General features: G+C 42.3%; 1 protein-coding gene across 1 annotated transcript in view; it reads right to left on the bottom strand.

Moving 5' to 3' along the window:
- Positions 1 to 892: 892 nt before the first annotated feature.
- The window catches only part of LOC110320908 (guanylate-binding protein 5-like), an 18393-nt gene continuing 4214 nt past the window's right edge, over positions 893 to 15071 (bottom strand). Inside the window, exons 3-10 of the mRNA XM_021196977.2 lie at positions 13563 to 13725; positions 12333 to 12526; positions 11768 to 12010; positions 10585 to 10865; positions 9355 to 9567; positions 8483 to 8585; positions 8179 to 8360; positions 893 to 1712 (exon numbers count right to left, since the gene is read on the bottom strand). Coding sequence (XP_021052636.1) covers positions 1596 to 1712; positions 8179 to 8360; positions 8483 to 8585; positions 9355 to 9567; positions 10585 to 10865; positions 11768 to 12010; positions 12333 to 12526; positions 13563 to 13725 — 1496 coding nt within the window. The 3' untranslated portion in view covers positions 893 to 1595. The remainder of the gene's footprint in view (positions 1713 to 8178; positions 8361 to 8482; positions 8586 to 9354; positions 9568 to 10584; positions 10866 to 11767; positions 12011 to 12332; positions 12527 to 13562; positions 13726 to 15071) is intronic.

Raw genomic sequence — 15071 nt, 5'->3', positions numbered from 1 at the left:
TAGATAGATAGATAGATAGATAGATAGATAGATAGACAGATAGATAGATAGATAGAGTAAGATAAATAGATAAATGTGAGTTTATATATAAAACTCCCTAATGGTGTCATTCAGAAGAAATCAGTATTATTTTGTTGATTGTTCTTGCAGATTATGTTTCCTGCTTGCTCTGAGCTGTCTATCTGGACTGTAATATCATGAAGCTAATTTAACTAATTTCATTTCTATTCTAAATGAAATAGTAACTATTCAATCTCAAAAATATATATTTAAAATGAGAAAATAAATGTTAATCAATGTAGTTATAAATGCTAAAAACGCTACATTTTATCTAAGTTTTCACTTTTTGCTTCTGTTCCTGTGCGTCTGTCCTATGACTTGTGAATTTCAGTATGAGCAAGAGTTGTAGTATATAAAGTTGAGACATACAGGCAAATCAATTTAGTGAATTTTATATTTTTATTCCATTTTATTGAACACAGAATGAGACTAACATAAACAGGCAATTCTCTCCTCTCTCTCTCTCTCTCTCTCTCTCTCTCTCTCTCTCTCTCTCTCTCTCCCTCTCTCTCTCTCTCCCTCTGTCTCCCTCTCCCCATTGCCTTCTGGATAGATAAAAGCAAGGGCTACTTACTTTATTAGAACAAACTATGGCTATTTCCAGCTGAGCAACTACACTGAGACAATGCTTGCCAGATACATCTCAATATAAAAGGGAAATGCACATTCCAAGCATAAATCTATCAATCTTAATTATGTTACCAACAATGTACAGCATGTAATTAAAAGAATTTTAAGACACACACACACAAAAAAAAAACAAGCACAGGGTTTGTTTTTTCGTTTTTATTTTTGTTTTTGTTTTAAAGAAATAAATCAAACAGACCCAGAAACAGAGACAGGCTTAGAATAGTGAGGAATCATTTAATAACTTCAAATTTTAAATCATCAAAATGATTTAAAATCAGTGTAATTACTGTGGTTAAGAATCCCTGTGGTACAAAGTGAGTAATATACCCAGGCAAGTATTGACTTTAAGGAAGAAAACTGGAAACAGAAAAATGGTGATTTTTGTGTATCAAAATTAAAGAGACTTTCTTTACTACTAATCACATGACAAGAGATAGAATGTGGACACAGCAAAATTCTAGAGGAACAAACCTCCCTCCATGTGTGAGTGACATGACAGCTAACCAGGTGACAAGGTTTATTATAATGTGTTTGGGCTCCCAAGAAAGAAACGGAATGGAAGAAGAACAAGATGATGGTCAGCTGACTGTACAGAGGAGCCAGCCCACTGCCCACAGACTAGGGAACTCCACCCTGTTGAGAAATATGAATCTTTTCTGATTTTTCTTTGGTACCTTCTTCCTATGTCCACCAGAAGAAGAGATACCATGTGAGTTGTAGAGATTGGCCAAGTTCTACTCCATTAACATCCCCTGAGTAACATAAAATACCTTGAGACAAATATGGCAGTTAGACAGGGGGCACTGGGGCTTCTTAACTATCAACTGTCTGAAATCCTTCAATCTCTTGTTCCTTTGTGTCTTCAACGAGAAGAAAGGAGAAAGGGGGGCCCAGGTTTTGGTGTATTAGCTTATAATGCAGTCATGATGTCTGCGGTGCCTCATTTCCCTCGCTTGTTGGAGCTGCTGTTGAAGTGCTCGGAGTTGAGCCTCCTGCTCTGCCTTGATTCTTTCAGCCTCTTCCTAAAAGGCAATAAACAGAAACAAAGAAGCTTAACAACAACAACCAAAACAAACAAAAAACAAACCCTAAGATCAAACTCTGATCTCATTCCTAAAACATTAGCATTTCCATACTTAAGTCAATCTATTGTAAAGAAGACAATCACTGAAAAGCTCTCGTCCATCAGTATATGTCGCCTACAAACATTCTATCATGTTTCATTCTTTTTCTCCAGTCTCAGACATAGCATATTTCGATCTCTGGGCTGTTAGTGTCTTTAGAATTCCATCCCAACGCAGCCCTCTTCCTTAGATGGAGAAATCTTCTTGGTAGTCTCAGTGACATATTCACTTCAGTTCTTACCAACACATGGAATAGTGGCAGATATTTTTCTACAAGAGGCTGTATACAGAGCACTGAGGTGACAACCTGCGGCACAGAATGTCAAGTGCAGCCCTCTGAGTCCTAGCTGAAGATTAGGGTGGGTTCACCACACTTTGATTGGCAGCAAGTGATTGTCCACTCTGCCTTTCAGGAAAGCATTGGGATATCAAAAATATGTTAGAGTAGCCCCTAAAAAAGCTACTACCTGCAGACATACTCGAAAGTCAGGAAATGCCTAGGGACAGTTTTATAAGATTGATAGCTAAGAATTTCACATCATCTCTGCAGAAGCAGCAATACTGAAGTTCCCCCCTACAAGCCTGTGTGGTGTGTGATGCCTGCATTTGCCTTATTTTTGTGGGAATTCACAGAATTCACCTGAGTGCTAGGGGTCACAAGAGTTCTGCTTCACGATGATTAGATCAGTGAATGCATCCAAAGGGCTTTGTACCTGATAAACCATGCATACTGCTTCCTAAGTGCTGAAGGACTAAAGAAACAAAGGTAAAGACCGTGGGAAACAGCAATGAGTAAGACAAAACAGGAATGAAGACACAGACCATGAACTACCTGTAAAAAACAAAACAACAACAACAAACAACAACCCACCATGATCAAGACACATGATTGTCTAGAGCAGAGGTAGTTAACGTGATCAAGAAATGCCTCCATTCTTATTTAATAATTGATTATGCACACTCTGTGCCAAACATCATTCTAAATCCAAGTATTCGAGCATTTACTATAATAATCTTGTAAAACACATGTTGTTGCTGCCTCTGCACTGCACCTGTTGCTCCAGGAAACACTCCTGAACCCCCAAAAGACCACCAAGGAGCCAATTCCAAGGCAATCGCATTGGGGTCTCTATTCAAGCCTGAGCTTGGGCTCCCCGACAACTCTGACCCAGCAGGAAGGTGGATCTCTAAGTCTACTTTTAGGCAAGCATTTATAGAGGCAAGAATGGGGTACCTAGCCTAAAATACATCTGATTAGGGGGACATCATTATGGTCTTTAACATAACTGGCTGATGCTGAGGACCAAACCATAAACTTAATTTCTGCTTTTTTCTTTCTTTCTTTTATTTTTTTCTGATTGGTGATTGTTAGGAAGTGAAGTGCCAGGGGCAAAATTACAACCTATAGATTTGTTGAAGAATAACCTGGAAGCTGGTGCTGGATGCAGGTTTTGTTGGGGGCTGGGGTAGACTGGAAATTGGTGCTAGGTGTCAGTTTGTTAACTAACTTGAGATCAACCTTAAGTCAGGTTCTGTAAGATAGAGTCGAAACCCAAAAGATTTGGGTCTCTCATTACTCCCTTTCTTGGGTAACTAGAAGGCCCAGACATGGCGCTTCCTGGAGCTCATAGGCTTTGTTGTCTAGGTTTTGGGGGGACTGATAGTGACTCTTTATACCCATATGCTGAATATTTTTAAGTCTCTCTAATGTTTAGTAAGACCCTCTCTATTTTTGGCCATTGATTTTTCTGACTATCTCTGCATGGAGCCTAGCGACTCTTTTTTTTTGTTGTTGTTTTGTTTTGTTTTGTTTTGTTTTTCTTTTTCTTTTTTTTTTTAAGATTTACTTTTTTTAAGATTTATTTATTATTATACATAAGTACACTGTAGCTGACTTCAGATGCATCAGAAGAGGGCATCAGATCTCATTATGGGTGGTTGTTAGCCACCATGTGGTTGCTGGGATTTGAACTCAGGACCTTCGGAAGAACAGTCTTACCCGCTGAGCCATCTCACCAGCCCCCGCCTAGCGACTCTTGAGGTGGAACATGTTACCTCATAGCATAACTAGTCATATCTTAGAGGGGGTCAGGGTTGTCATCACTCAGTTTTCATGGTGACCCTGCAGCTTGTGTCATCCGGCTGAGGGCATCAGTGGGAGACGGGAGGAGTCCTGAGGCTGAGTTTCCTCTTGCTGGTCTTCAACTGCAAATGGATTCGAGATGGATCTACCACTGTAATCCTGTCAAACTTCAAGACAATGGATGGGGTCAAGATGATAACACAGGAACATTTAAATGAGATTTTAATGACCCCTGGCTGGAGGGAGACCTGTTTTATTAAGAACATGAAGTTTAGGCCAAACAAGTTTATGAGCCCATGGAATACCTTTGAGATCATCTAGCAACTGGCGATCCTTGAATTCAGGGATGACTTCTGCCTGTATGTCAAGAATAATGTGGGGTGGTATCACAAACATGATTTTAAAAGGGGTGAGGCCCATCTGGTAAGGGGAGAGGGGTGGTGGAAGAGTTTTATACCCAGTAGAGAGAGAAGGGAAGGAGGGTTAACTTAGTCATTGCCAGTGTCTTAGTTAAGGTCTCTTTTAGAGTTTTGCTCATTCTCTCTACCTGTCCTGGACTCCAGGGTCCATGTGCACAATAAAGTTCCCAATCAATCTACAGAATATTGGCTAGTCTCTGACTTACCTGGGACACAAAAACTGGTCTCCACTGTCTGACCCTATCATCTGAGGAAGTTCATACCTTGGTAGTATGTCCTCTAAGAGCTTCTTTGTCACCATGGATGTAGTTTTATGCTTGGTGTGGAAAGCCTCGGTCCAAACTGAAATGGTATCTATAAACATCAGCAAATATTTATATCTAAATTCTCTTGGTTTTAACCTCTGTGAAGTCTGTCTCCCAGCAGAGTCTAGGCTTTGTGGCTCTGAAGCAATCGTCAGGGTTCTGCTCATTATCCACCATATTAGTTAGCTGGCAGGCTTTACCATTTTTGACCATCTCAGCTATCTTTGAGTCGGTACCTGCAATCCTGATATTAGCGAATCCTGCATTATATAGATGCCCATGTGGGAAGAGCAGTGGATCTTCTGAGTGTGTATAGTCCCATTTCTTCTGACACAATGAGTTTGTAATCTGCTGCTCTCTACCATCCATTGTAACGCTGGGACACGGGCTAATTTCTAGTCCAGGTTATGCCATCTTTTGAATACTTAGGGTGGTCAGGGAATATAGGGTGCCCTGGCTCCAGGCAAGTCAAGGGCAAGAGAGATTGCTGTCCTCTGAGACTGGGTCTTTTCCTTTCTGGTGTCCCAAGCAGTGGATGATGGCCAGCTTTTTAGGCACCCATAGAGGCGTTAGTAGGGAGAAGATTTTTTTTCTTTATTTTTGATAGTCTTTTCTTCTCTATATATAAATAGGCCCATGGACACGAGCAGTAGCAAAGGCATTGTGCCTTCCCAGCTCTAACACCTTGATTAGCTTTTAACACCTTGATTGTTAGCTGCCAGTTCAACTTTCTGGGCTGACATTCCTGCCAGGAGTGGCTCCGCCCATATGATCTCGGTGTTTGAGACAACCACTGCCACAGCATACCCCTGTCCCTCCTGAATGGAGCTGTTGCCATTGGTGAACCATACATCCACCAAGGGGATATCCTGAAGATCTGGTCTGGTCCCATGGATATGGGTCAAAATGTCTGAGCAGTCATGCAGAGGCCTGGGTCAGGCAGCAGGGTAGATGGACTTAGGGCATCTAGGCCTGAAAGTTTATCTTAGAGAGATTTAAGAGGAGAGACTGATAATGAGTCTCTCTCGCATTGGTGAGAGTCAGGACTTGGTCCAGTGACAGCTTGTCAGTATCCTTAACCAGGAGGGCTGTAGGTGTCGTAATGCACAAAAGAGGGAGGGAACAAGCTCTGGCAACAGGGACTCAAGTCTCTCGTCCATGAAGAGGTGGAAGGGCTTAATCTCTTCTGGCAACCCCAAAGCTGGTGTAGAAATTGCTTTCTGGCCTCAGAGAGCCATCTCCGACCTTTTCTTAATATGTTTCCCCCAGACCTAGGGAGGTCATTTGCGGTTGGCAGAGGTGGGCCTTCGAGATAGTCCAAATTTCCCAGGACTGCTAGAAGGCCTTTCTAGGCATTTTTGTTTGGTTTCTGCTGCTACCAGGAGGTCATTTATAAACTGTTGAAGAGACTGTCTTCAGATTTTAGCAAGACAGAATGTTGAGCTCTATTACCAACAAGGAAGTGGGTGGGTTTTCTCTTGTCTCCTAAGTGGGGGCATTTTCAATCTTTAGGGACCCCTTATCACTTTTTCTGGAAGCCACTTGTTTCAGATGTCCCCTATATCCTCTGCTTCAGCTGTAGCTGCTAACAGGATCTTTGCCAGATCTTGAGTCTGTTGCTTCTGCTCTTTTCTACTGTCTTTTCTGTTTCTCTTCCTTCAACTGCTTTTCCTCTGCACTCTATTATTATTATTATTATTATTATTATTATTATTATTATTATTATTAAACATTTTCTCTGCCACTCAGACATCTTTTTTCCTTAACCCCTCAACCCTCTGGAGCTTTTTCTTAATACTCAGTGCTGTCTGACTGATAAAAGCTACAGCTCCTGCTGCGTTTGTTTTGGAATATCTCTATGAACCTTTCTAAGAAAGCTGCAGACCACTCCTCATTTCTCTGACTAATACCTTATTTATCTTTGGCCAAACTGGTGGGCTGTCTTATAGCCACTTTGAGACCTGCCAATCAGAACCTGGCAGTAAGACTTAGAGTCTCTCCTTACTTTTAGCACTGTTGAAGTCCTAATCTGGGTGGGTTGAAGGGAAAGCCAGCCTCAATAGCTGCCTGGTTGCTGGTGGGTTCCCCAGTGGGGCCAAGAACCGGTTTCCTAGCCTCTGTCTGTGATGAAGAGAACCTGCAAGAGCTGTTGGCAATCATGCCAAGTGGGCTGGTGGGTGAAGAGGACTATTTCCAAGAGATTGATTACTGTAAAGGAGGAATTCTGAGTTCTCTAGTTATAAAGTCACTAGTGGCAAAGGGCCAATAGTGATGAGGTTTGTTTCCTTGATTACCAACCAGCCTTTCTGTGCACAAGAGCAGGATGACAGACTCAGGCTCAGAAGGCAGCCCCCTGTGGCATCAGTGGGGCTGCCTGTTGTCTGGAGAGGAAAAGTCTTCCTAATGATGACAGAAAGATTTTGTCCCCTAGTTTTAACTTAGTGGAGTTGAAGGCACCTGTTCTATATTAAACATCCATCAAAATAGCCCCATAACAGAGACAATAAACATAAAACATAAGAAAAAATTGTCCTTTAAACTTGTCCCTTCCTCTCTGTCAGGAAGGAACAAAAGTAACCAGATCAGTGGGTGTCCTTGTCTCTCCAAGCCTACACACCCACCCCAGACCAGAACTCAGAATGTCCTCTGGTCCCATGTGGCCAAGGTTCCCTTGCATGCCTGCTTTAACTGCCTCTGCCTACAGATACAGATGTGGCACCACTCAGAGTTTACAAACAGACAAAGACACAGACAAGAATTACCATACATGAACACATGGACAGACTCACAGACTCAGACAGACATTGATACCTTCAGGGTTGATTGCTGGAGGCCTTGGAGTTCCTGGCCAACACACCAATATGTTGTGCCAGAAAACATTCGTGAACCCCCAAAAGACCACCAAGGACATGATTCTGAAGCAATCGAATTAGGATCTAGCCTCAAGCTTGGGCTCCCCATCAACCAGGACAAAGCAGGAGCTCTGAGCCCAGTTTTAGGTGGGTATTTATAGAGGCAAAAACAGAGTACCTAACCTAATACACATCTGATTGGGGCGTGGGGGCATTATGGCCTTTAACATAATTGGCTGGTGCTGGGAGCCATAAACTTAACTTCTGTAACCTTGGGGTGTAGATCTGTTGGAAAATAACCTGGAAAGAGATGCGAGATGCAGGTTTTGTTGGGGGGGGGGAGCCTGGAAAGTGATGTTAGATGCAGGTTTTGTTGTAGGGGGAGGTAGCCTGGAAACTGGTGCTAGGATATCAGTTTGTTAGTTAACATGAGTTCAACCTCAGGTCAAGTTCTCTAAGATGGAATCTGAACCCAAAAGATTCGGTCTCTCACACCAAAGTACAGAGAGAGGGGACAACTTGCATAAACATGTTTGGTAACAGGTGGTACCTGGGGTTGACGCCCCCACAGGCTGGCTCTAGCGTCCCTGCCCTGAGCTATCACATGAGCCCATCTCTCCTCATGAGCCATCAGACCGTCACCTTGACGGATGGGAGAGAGATGAGTAGCTGAGTGACATCTGAGAGGAAATAGTTCACAAGTACCTGGATCCTCTGCTTCCGGATCCTCTCTTGCTCTCTCTCAAATCTTTCCCTCTCTGTCTGTATTTGCCTCAGTTGCTCTTGATGCTGTCTCTTCTGCTCTGCTTTCCTTTGCTCCTCCTGGATGCGAATAGCCTCCAACCTCTGTGCTTCGACCCGGGCAGCCTCTGCTCTTTCTTGTTCCGCTGAGGAAAAGGAAAACAACAAGGCTCTAGGAAGAGTACAGTGCTCTCTGCTTGCAAAGGCAGGCTGTGCTAGTGTTTGCTTTCCTGTACATCATGCAATACCGGCTCCATTTCCTGCTCACCTTTCCTCTGGATCTCCTTGACTGTGAGAATCTGGTCTGTTTGTAGAATTGTACGGCTCACTGTTTCTTTGCCGTTCAAATAGGTCTGCAGCACTTCTTCAGCCTGGAACCCCCAAAAGATGCTGTTATAATTAGGAAATGCTAATTTTCAACCTAAGACATGTCTTTATTTCTTCTCACTATCTCTTCTTCCTGGGGAATGCTCAGCCAGTACATGATGCAGTCCTCATGCATGCAAACTAGCCAGGCCAGTCACAGCACCCAGGAATGCTACAGGAACCAGTGTTATTTACAGGTGATATAAACATGAACATTTGGGTGTTTTAAAAAGCTAACATGGGTGCTGGAGCAGACATGCTTGCGTCCTCTGAAGTATACATCTCTATGGGCAAGCTAAACTTGGGGGTCAGAGACTTTTTGTTTTTGTTTTGTTTCGTTTTGGCAGCAGGTGGGGGAGCTGCTTGGAAACCAAGCCAACAATCAGGAAAACAAAGCATAAAAATGAAGTAGAGGTTGGAAATAGATAATAAAGTAAGGAGAATGAATCACATCATTTGAGCCCTGGAATGTGTCTACACATGGACTAAAAGCCTTGTAAGCCAATCAGTTATTCGATTTCCTTAAACTGGCTTCACTAATGGAGATTCTGCCTCGTGTCATCCTAATTAGTCCCTTTGACAGTCATCAACATCGATGGCTACCACAGAAGTCTAGCGATCACAGCGATGGGTTGCGTTTATCTACAGCGGTCGCTGAAGCACAGTTTCTCCACCATAACATCTGTGCCAGGCGCAGGTACAGGCAGCAGAAGAGAAACTCACAGGCAGAGACATAGAGCACATCACTTCACCTGTACTGGGGATGAAGGATACCTGTGTTCCCTTCCCTGGTTGCTGACGGTATTGTGCCTTCAGCTGTTCCATCCTCTGAAGGAAGAGCTTGTGGCCTCCTGATTTACGGTAGAGCCCCTGTGCCAGTTCTTGTTCCAGAGGCTTAAAAATATTCTGAATTAGGGTTGAGCAGAGGGCTGCAGAAGCATCCACGTTCTTCTTACAAATCTCATCATGCTTTGCACTTAGTAGGCTCTATAGATGGACCAAAACAAAACAAAAATACAAACAAACACGAACATGGAGATGTTACATACACTTCAGCATTTCTGAGAATTGCTCTTCCAAAAGAATCTACATTTTATTTTCTTAGAAACCTAGAAAAATGTATATAAGATTATATCCTTATCAAAGCTGGAAAAGTTGTAAGAGTAATAGTCTGTGAAAAGTTGTTTATTTGGCACTAGAAGTTTCTTCATTTTTAAACAGCAGATTAACTAAGATGTTTTATTAAGGGAAAGTGAGAAAGAACTTGTGTGAGTAGGGACACCCTGTCATGGTCTTTTGAATCCTTCATAGCTTGACATTTTGCTACATTTATACAGTGAGGCTCACTCCTGGTTTCCATCGTAACCTCCTCTCACCGTTTCTCCATCATCCATAGAAACCCTTCCTAGTGTCAAGAAGTCACTCTCAGTGTGTGTGTGTGTGTGTGTGTGTGTGTGTGTGTGTGTGTGTGTCCCACTGAATTTAGTTAGGATTAGTTGAAACTCTTTTATCAAGAGATCACTTCTACCTTAGATGTGATTTTATGGTTGCAGAACTCTAACAGGCACCATGATTTTAAATGCAGTCAACTTTATAACAACATTTTTTTTTCAGATTTTCTAACTCAAAGTGAGTGTGAAATTGAATCACTGTCTGTACCTGCTACATTATTAATCCTACATTCATTGTATCTTAGTAGATGTGAAGGCAATTCTATCTACTTGATCAATAAAGTATAAATACTTTCTTAATGAAGATCTTTAATAAAGTAAAATCAATCTTTTTTTTCAGGTAGGGGGAGGTGTGTGTGTGTGTGTGTGTGTGTGTGTGTGTGTGAATATCAAGATCCTTAAATAAACTCAGACCAAGGCCACATAAGTGACTGTCATCTCTTTCCAGACTAATGGTAACTGATTGTTTTTATTAGTTCTATTGTATATCTTGCAGAAGTATTCTCGCCTTCTGTGACCCTGCTGTCTATAAACAAATACAGAAAATAATGACCTCCAATTCCTTCTGGAAACATTCATCCTCATCTTTGAAAGAATGCTTCCTGAAGATGTCTATGGCCTCTCGCTCACAGGTCCGGTGCAGGTCCAGCAGCTCTTGGAGGGTCTCTGTGGGCAGCTGCATCCTCTGGCTCATCAGCTGATCATAGTGACCAATGGCCTTTTGCACTGCTGCTGAGTTCTCCTTCCGGGCCAAAGTTACCACTGTGTTCTCTATGGAAGGCAGAGCCCCACTGTTGATGGCATCGACATAAGTCAGCACCAGGCTTTCTAGACCTTTAGAGAAGGAAAAGATGTTTGTATCATGTGCAGGAGTCTACACGACTTCACTCTGACAATGCTAACTATGTATTGCCTGAAGTCTTTCAGTATTCTGGATAATATTCAAATGGCCCAGAGGAGTTTCTGAAGAACTATGTGATTCAGAAAGCAGCTTGTTCTTTCTTTGAGGAAAAACATACAAAAACAACAACAAAATATAAGCTAGTCTTTGTTGAAAGAAGAAAAATAGAATTCTCAAGATCTATGTGATGGCCTACATTTTATCCTACATAAAGAAATAAGATGATCATATAAAAGTTGTGGATATTAATTTGATTAAAATGTTTTAAGACTTTGCTTCTTTAAGTTTCCTTTCCCTTTTTTTCCTCTGTTTTCTATTTCATTCTCATTTCCCCCTTTCTGTTTTGTTTTATCACAATCAAGGTGGTATGAGTTCATTTCCTCTTTAAATAGGATTCAGTGATCTAGATCTTTTTCTTCACCAGAACTGCCTTGTTTTTCTTCCTCGCCAGCTTCTGCATGAAGGTAACACAGAGTCCTTTCATGTTATAGGAAACATTTGCCATATTCTAAATCATGGGGTTCTGCAATCATCAAATGCTATGTCCCGTAATAAAAATACACTATATGTTGTGTAGATATGGTCAACCCATGTGAGTTAATGTGTTTCAAGGGTAAAAGCTGCTCTTACTTCACATCTTTGTTCTTATTAAACCTGGTGTACCTCTGAGGTTTTACTAAATGAATACTAGAAGTGTGCTTGGTTACTGAACACAGTACACTGCATTTCCATCATGGCGAATACTGACCCATTTGTCAATTCATCGACAAAGATTCTCTGTGTGTCTGTTACTCTTTATGATGAGTTGGAATAAAATCTTTTAAAAAGTACTCACGAGGTCCGTTGACCTGGATGCCTCCTGGAAGCGTCTTGGTCTTAGAATGGGTGAAGATGTGAGAACAGAATTCTGCAAGGTCCTGCACAAAATCCGGATTCAGCTCCTCGTTGCTGAGTGTTTGAAGCTGGGAAAGCTTACTTCCCAGAGCAGGAGAGTCGAAAACAAAGCATTTCTTTACTGGGAAGAACTTCTGTATGCACAGCCGCGGCAGATTGAATGTCTGAGTTCTTTCATCACTACCTATAGAAGGAAATGTAAGCTTTGTCTATAGCATACACTTTAAACTATGTGCTTTATATAAATGTCCTTTCCCCTGATACTGCAAAAAGATTTAAACCTAACTAGTAAAGGAAACAATAAAGGAAAGAAATTTGTTCAGTAACTGGAGACTAATGGAATTTAATATTGGACCTGTTGGTTCATTCTCAATTCAATAATCACTATTATTTTGTAGAAGTGCTGGGAGGGGAAATATGGAAAATGACATACTTAGCTGCATTATTAAAAAAAATAATAATCCTGGGTACTTTTCTTTCTTTTTCCCAAACTGATGCTCTGTTACCTTGCTTCAGCTTCAGCGAATTCTCCAGATATTCATCTGATGTGATAGCATGTCCATTGGCTTCCAGGTCCAGGAAGAAATCTCTCAGAGTCCACACCAAGTCTGGGAAGAAGCTCATGTCAGCAGGTCCCTCAGTTTTACTAGGATCCGAGGAGTTTCTTGTTCGGAGCAGGTCTGTCAGTTCTGTCACATTGCTGAGACACAATTGAGGAAAGCTGGCAGAAGTGGGGATGCATCGAAGGCTGCCTTAAACCTCTTCTACACTAAATGAATTAACCACACATCAGTGACATGCATGAGGGTTCTTTTCTTTGTTTCTACTCTACATCATGTTTTAACATGTGTGCACATGTGTGTGTTTTGTATGCATGTGTTTGGGGGGGGGGGCACTTCTACGTGTGCAGATGTACTTACCTGTTGAGGCCAGACACTGGTACTGGGTATCTTCTAGTACTCTCACCTTGATTTTTAGGACAGAGTCTCTTGCTGAATGTGGAACTATCTGATTGGTGTAATAAGCCCTGGGAACCCTCCTGCCTGTCCGCACCCACACTCAGCCTTGGGGTTATAGGTATACACTGTCATGCCTTGCTTTTTGTGTGGATGCTGTGGATCCAAACTCATGTCCTCGTTTCTGTGTGACAAAGACTGAAACCTTGGTCACATAAGAATTTCACTGACTTAGCACCTGTATTTAATAGTTACTAGTCTACCAGGTCTCATAGGAGCACAGGTGGCAGGCTCTCTTCAGACCAGTGATGTCCTGGTGTTGGGTCCTCCCTCTTAAGTATTGTGTTGTGCCTCTTGCAGGCACGCTGGGGGTCGCTCCCCAGATCAGCCAGATCAGCCGCAGGAACACAGCATCCTCAGAGCGCCCACTGTCAAGGCCCACTCGTCGCCCAGACCAACCACCAATGTCACGCCTACTCGATTGGACCCGCCTTCTGGACACAGCTCCGCAGAGGACCGGACCACGCCATTCCGCCATTCCGCCATTGGGACATGGACCATTGAGCCATGCAGAGACAATGGGACATTGGGGCACGTGGGAGAGGGTTGGGTTCTCCCGCGTGTAATCAATAAATAGTAATAATNTTTCTTGCAGGTCATCTTATTTTAGGGAGATTAGCTCTGCAGTACGAACCCACCACAAGGTGTGTTCTGCACACACAGACAGGCGTCGGTCTGCGTGCAGGCAGAAACACTACATCCTGGACCACAAAAGGATACTGCAGTAGGTCGATAGCCCCCTGGTCAATTTTGTTCATGGTGTTGTATACGAAGGTGCTACTGAGCAGGATTGCCAGTGCGAAGATCTGAGTATCATTCTTTTCATCAACCTGGAAATGAGAACAAATTTGAAGCATGTCTCGGGTCATTCTGGTGAGTATCACTAAAAATCAGATGTTGATATGCAAACATTAACCAAAAGAAACAAAAGTATTTGCAGGGATGCATTTTGCATGCTCTTCTCACCAGTAATTTTATAGTGATCTGTTCCTTGCAAACTCACTAGTCTTTCTTCTAATGATTCTTAAGTAGTTGCAAAATGAATAGAGTTAATGCATATCTAAGTGTTTATATTTAATACGTAAAATACTTAAACTTAAGTTTTACAGGGGCAAAACAGAACTTATATGCGATATATAGATATGTATGTATATATATATATTCCCCACAAGCAAGTTGCTCACTCCAAAGACAATGCTGTGGAATGAGTTTATAACTATTTTTTCCATGGTGCAGATGAGTAAGTCAAGTTCAAATTATGGCTTGTCATCTTTGAATCTTACCAAATCAAAAAAATTTAAAAAGATCAAACAAGCAAACAAACAAACAAACAAACAAAAGCTCTTTCACAATGGACATACAAGAAAATGATCTAGCCATGTCCCAGAACCAGGGCACACTGGTTCATAAAAGGCACATCTTCCTAAGTCCATGGAGGAATCTACATTGGAAGCTTGAAGTCTGTGGTGATGGAAACATTTGGGAAAAAGTCAAGTGCTGCACACTGAAGTGCTGTATTTGTGCTGAGGGGTGTGTTCAACGCTTACCAGCATTCAATGAGAAAATGCCCATGTGTCCACTGTTTGCATAAGAATTCAGAAAAGAGAAACAGAAAAACATTTGGGAAGACTTTCTCCTTTTGCCAAAATCATGGAGCTACAGGTACTATAAGCATGATTGAGGCAACTCAATCTAAGCAGTCACCAACTATTAGCCCATAACCTCTCCAGGGCTAGGTTTGTAACAGTGACTTTACTCCTACTATGTTTAAGTACCTTGGAAGTACTTAGTAACCCCAGTCCTGATTCTGCCTTGGGAAGATATTTTTTCACTCCTTCCATCCAAGCTCTGACTATTTAAAAGTGGGGAGAAAAATATGAGGTGTTGGCATTTAGTCTAGGCTCTGCCCCACAGTTACCTGGCAACAGCCAGGTGTGCCTGACTCACTATAAAGGGGGCTGCTTGCTCCCTCCCTTCTCTCTCCCTTGCTCTCTTGTTCTTCTGCTCCCACTCCTTATCCTCTCTCTTCCCATTCCCTTCGCTCCTTTTCCCATGTGCTCATGGCCAGCCTCTACTCCTCTTCTCTCTCTCTCTCTCTCTCTCTCTCTCTCTCTCTCTCTCTCTCTCTCTCTCTCAACCCTCAACTCCCCTCCCCATGTCCTGAATAAACTCTATTCTATACTATACATCGTGTGACTGGTCCTCAGCATGGGCCCACAGAGGAACCCC

This window comes from Mus pahari, chromosome 4, assembly GCF_900095145.1.
Source record: "Mus pahari chromosome 4, PAHARI_EIJ_v1.1, whole genome shotgun sequence".
Classification (NCBI taxonomy): domain Eukaryota; kingdom Metazoa; phylum Chordata; class Mammalia; order Rodentia; family Muridae; genus Mus; species Mus pahari.
This window is presented reverse-complemented; position numbering and strand designations above follow the sequence as displayed.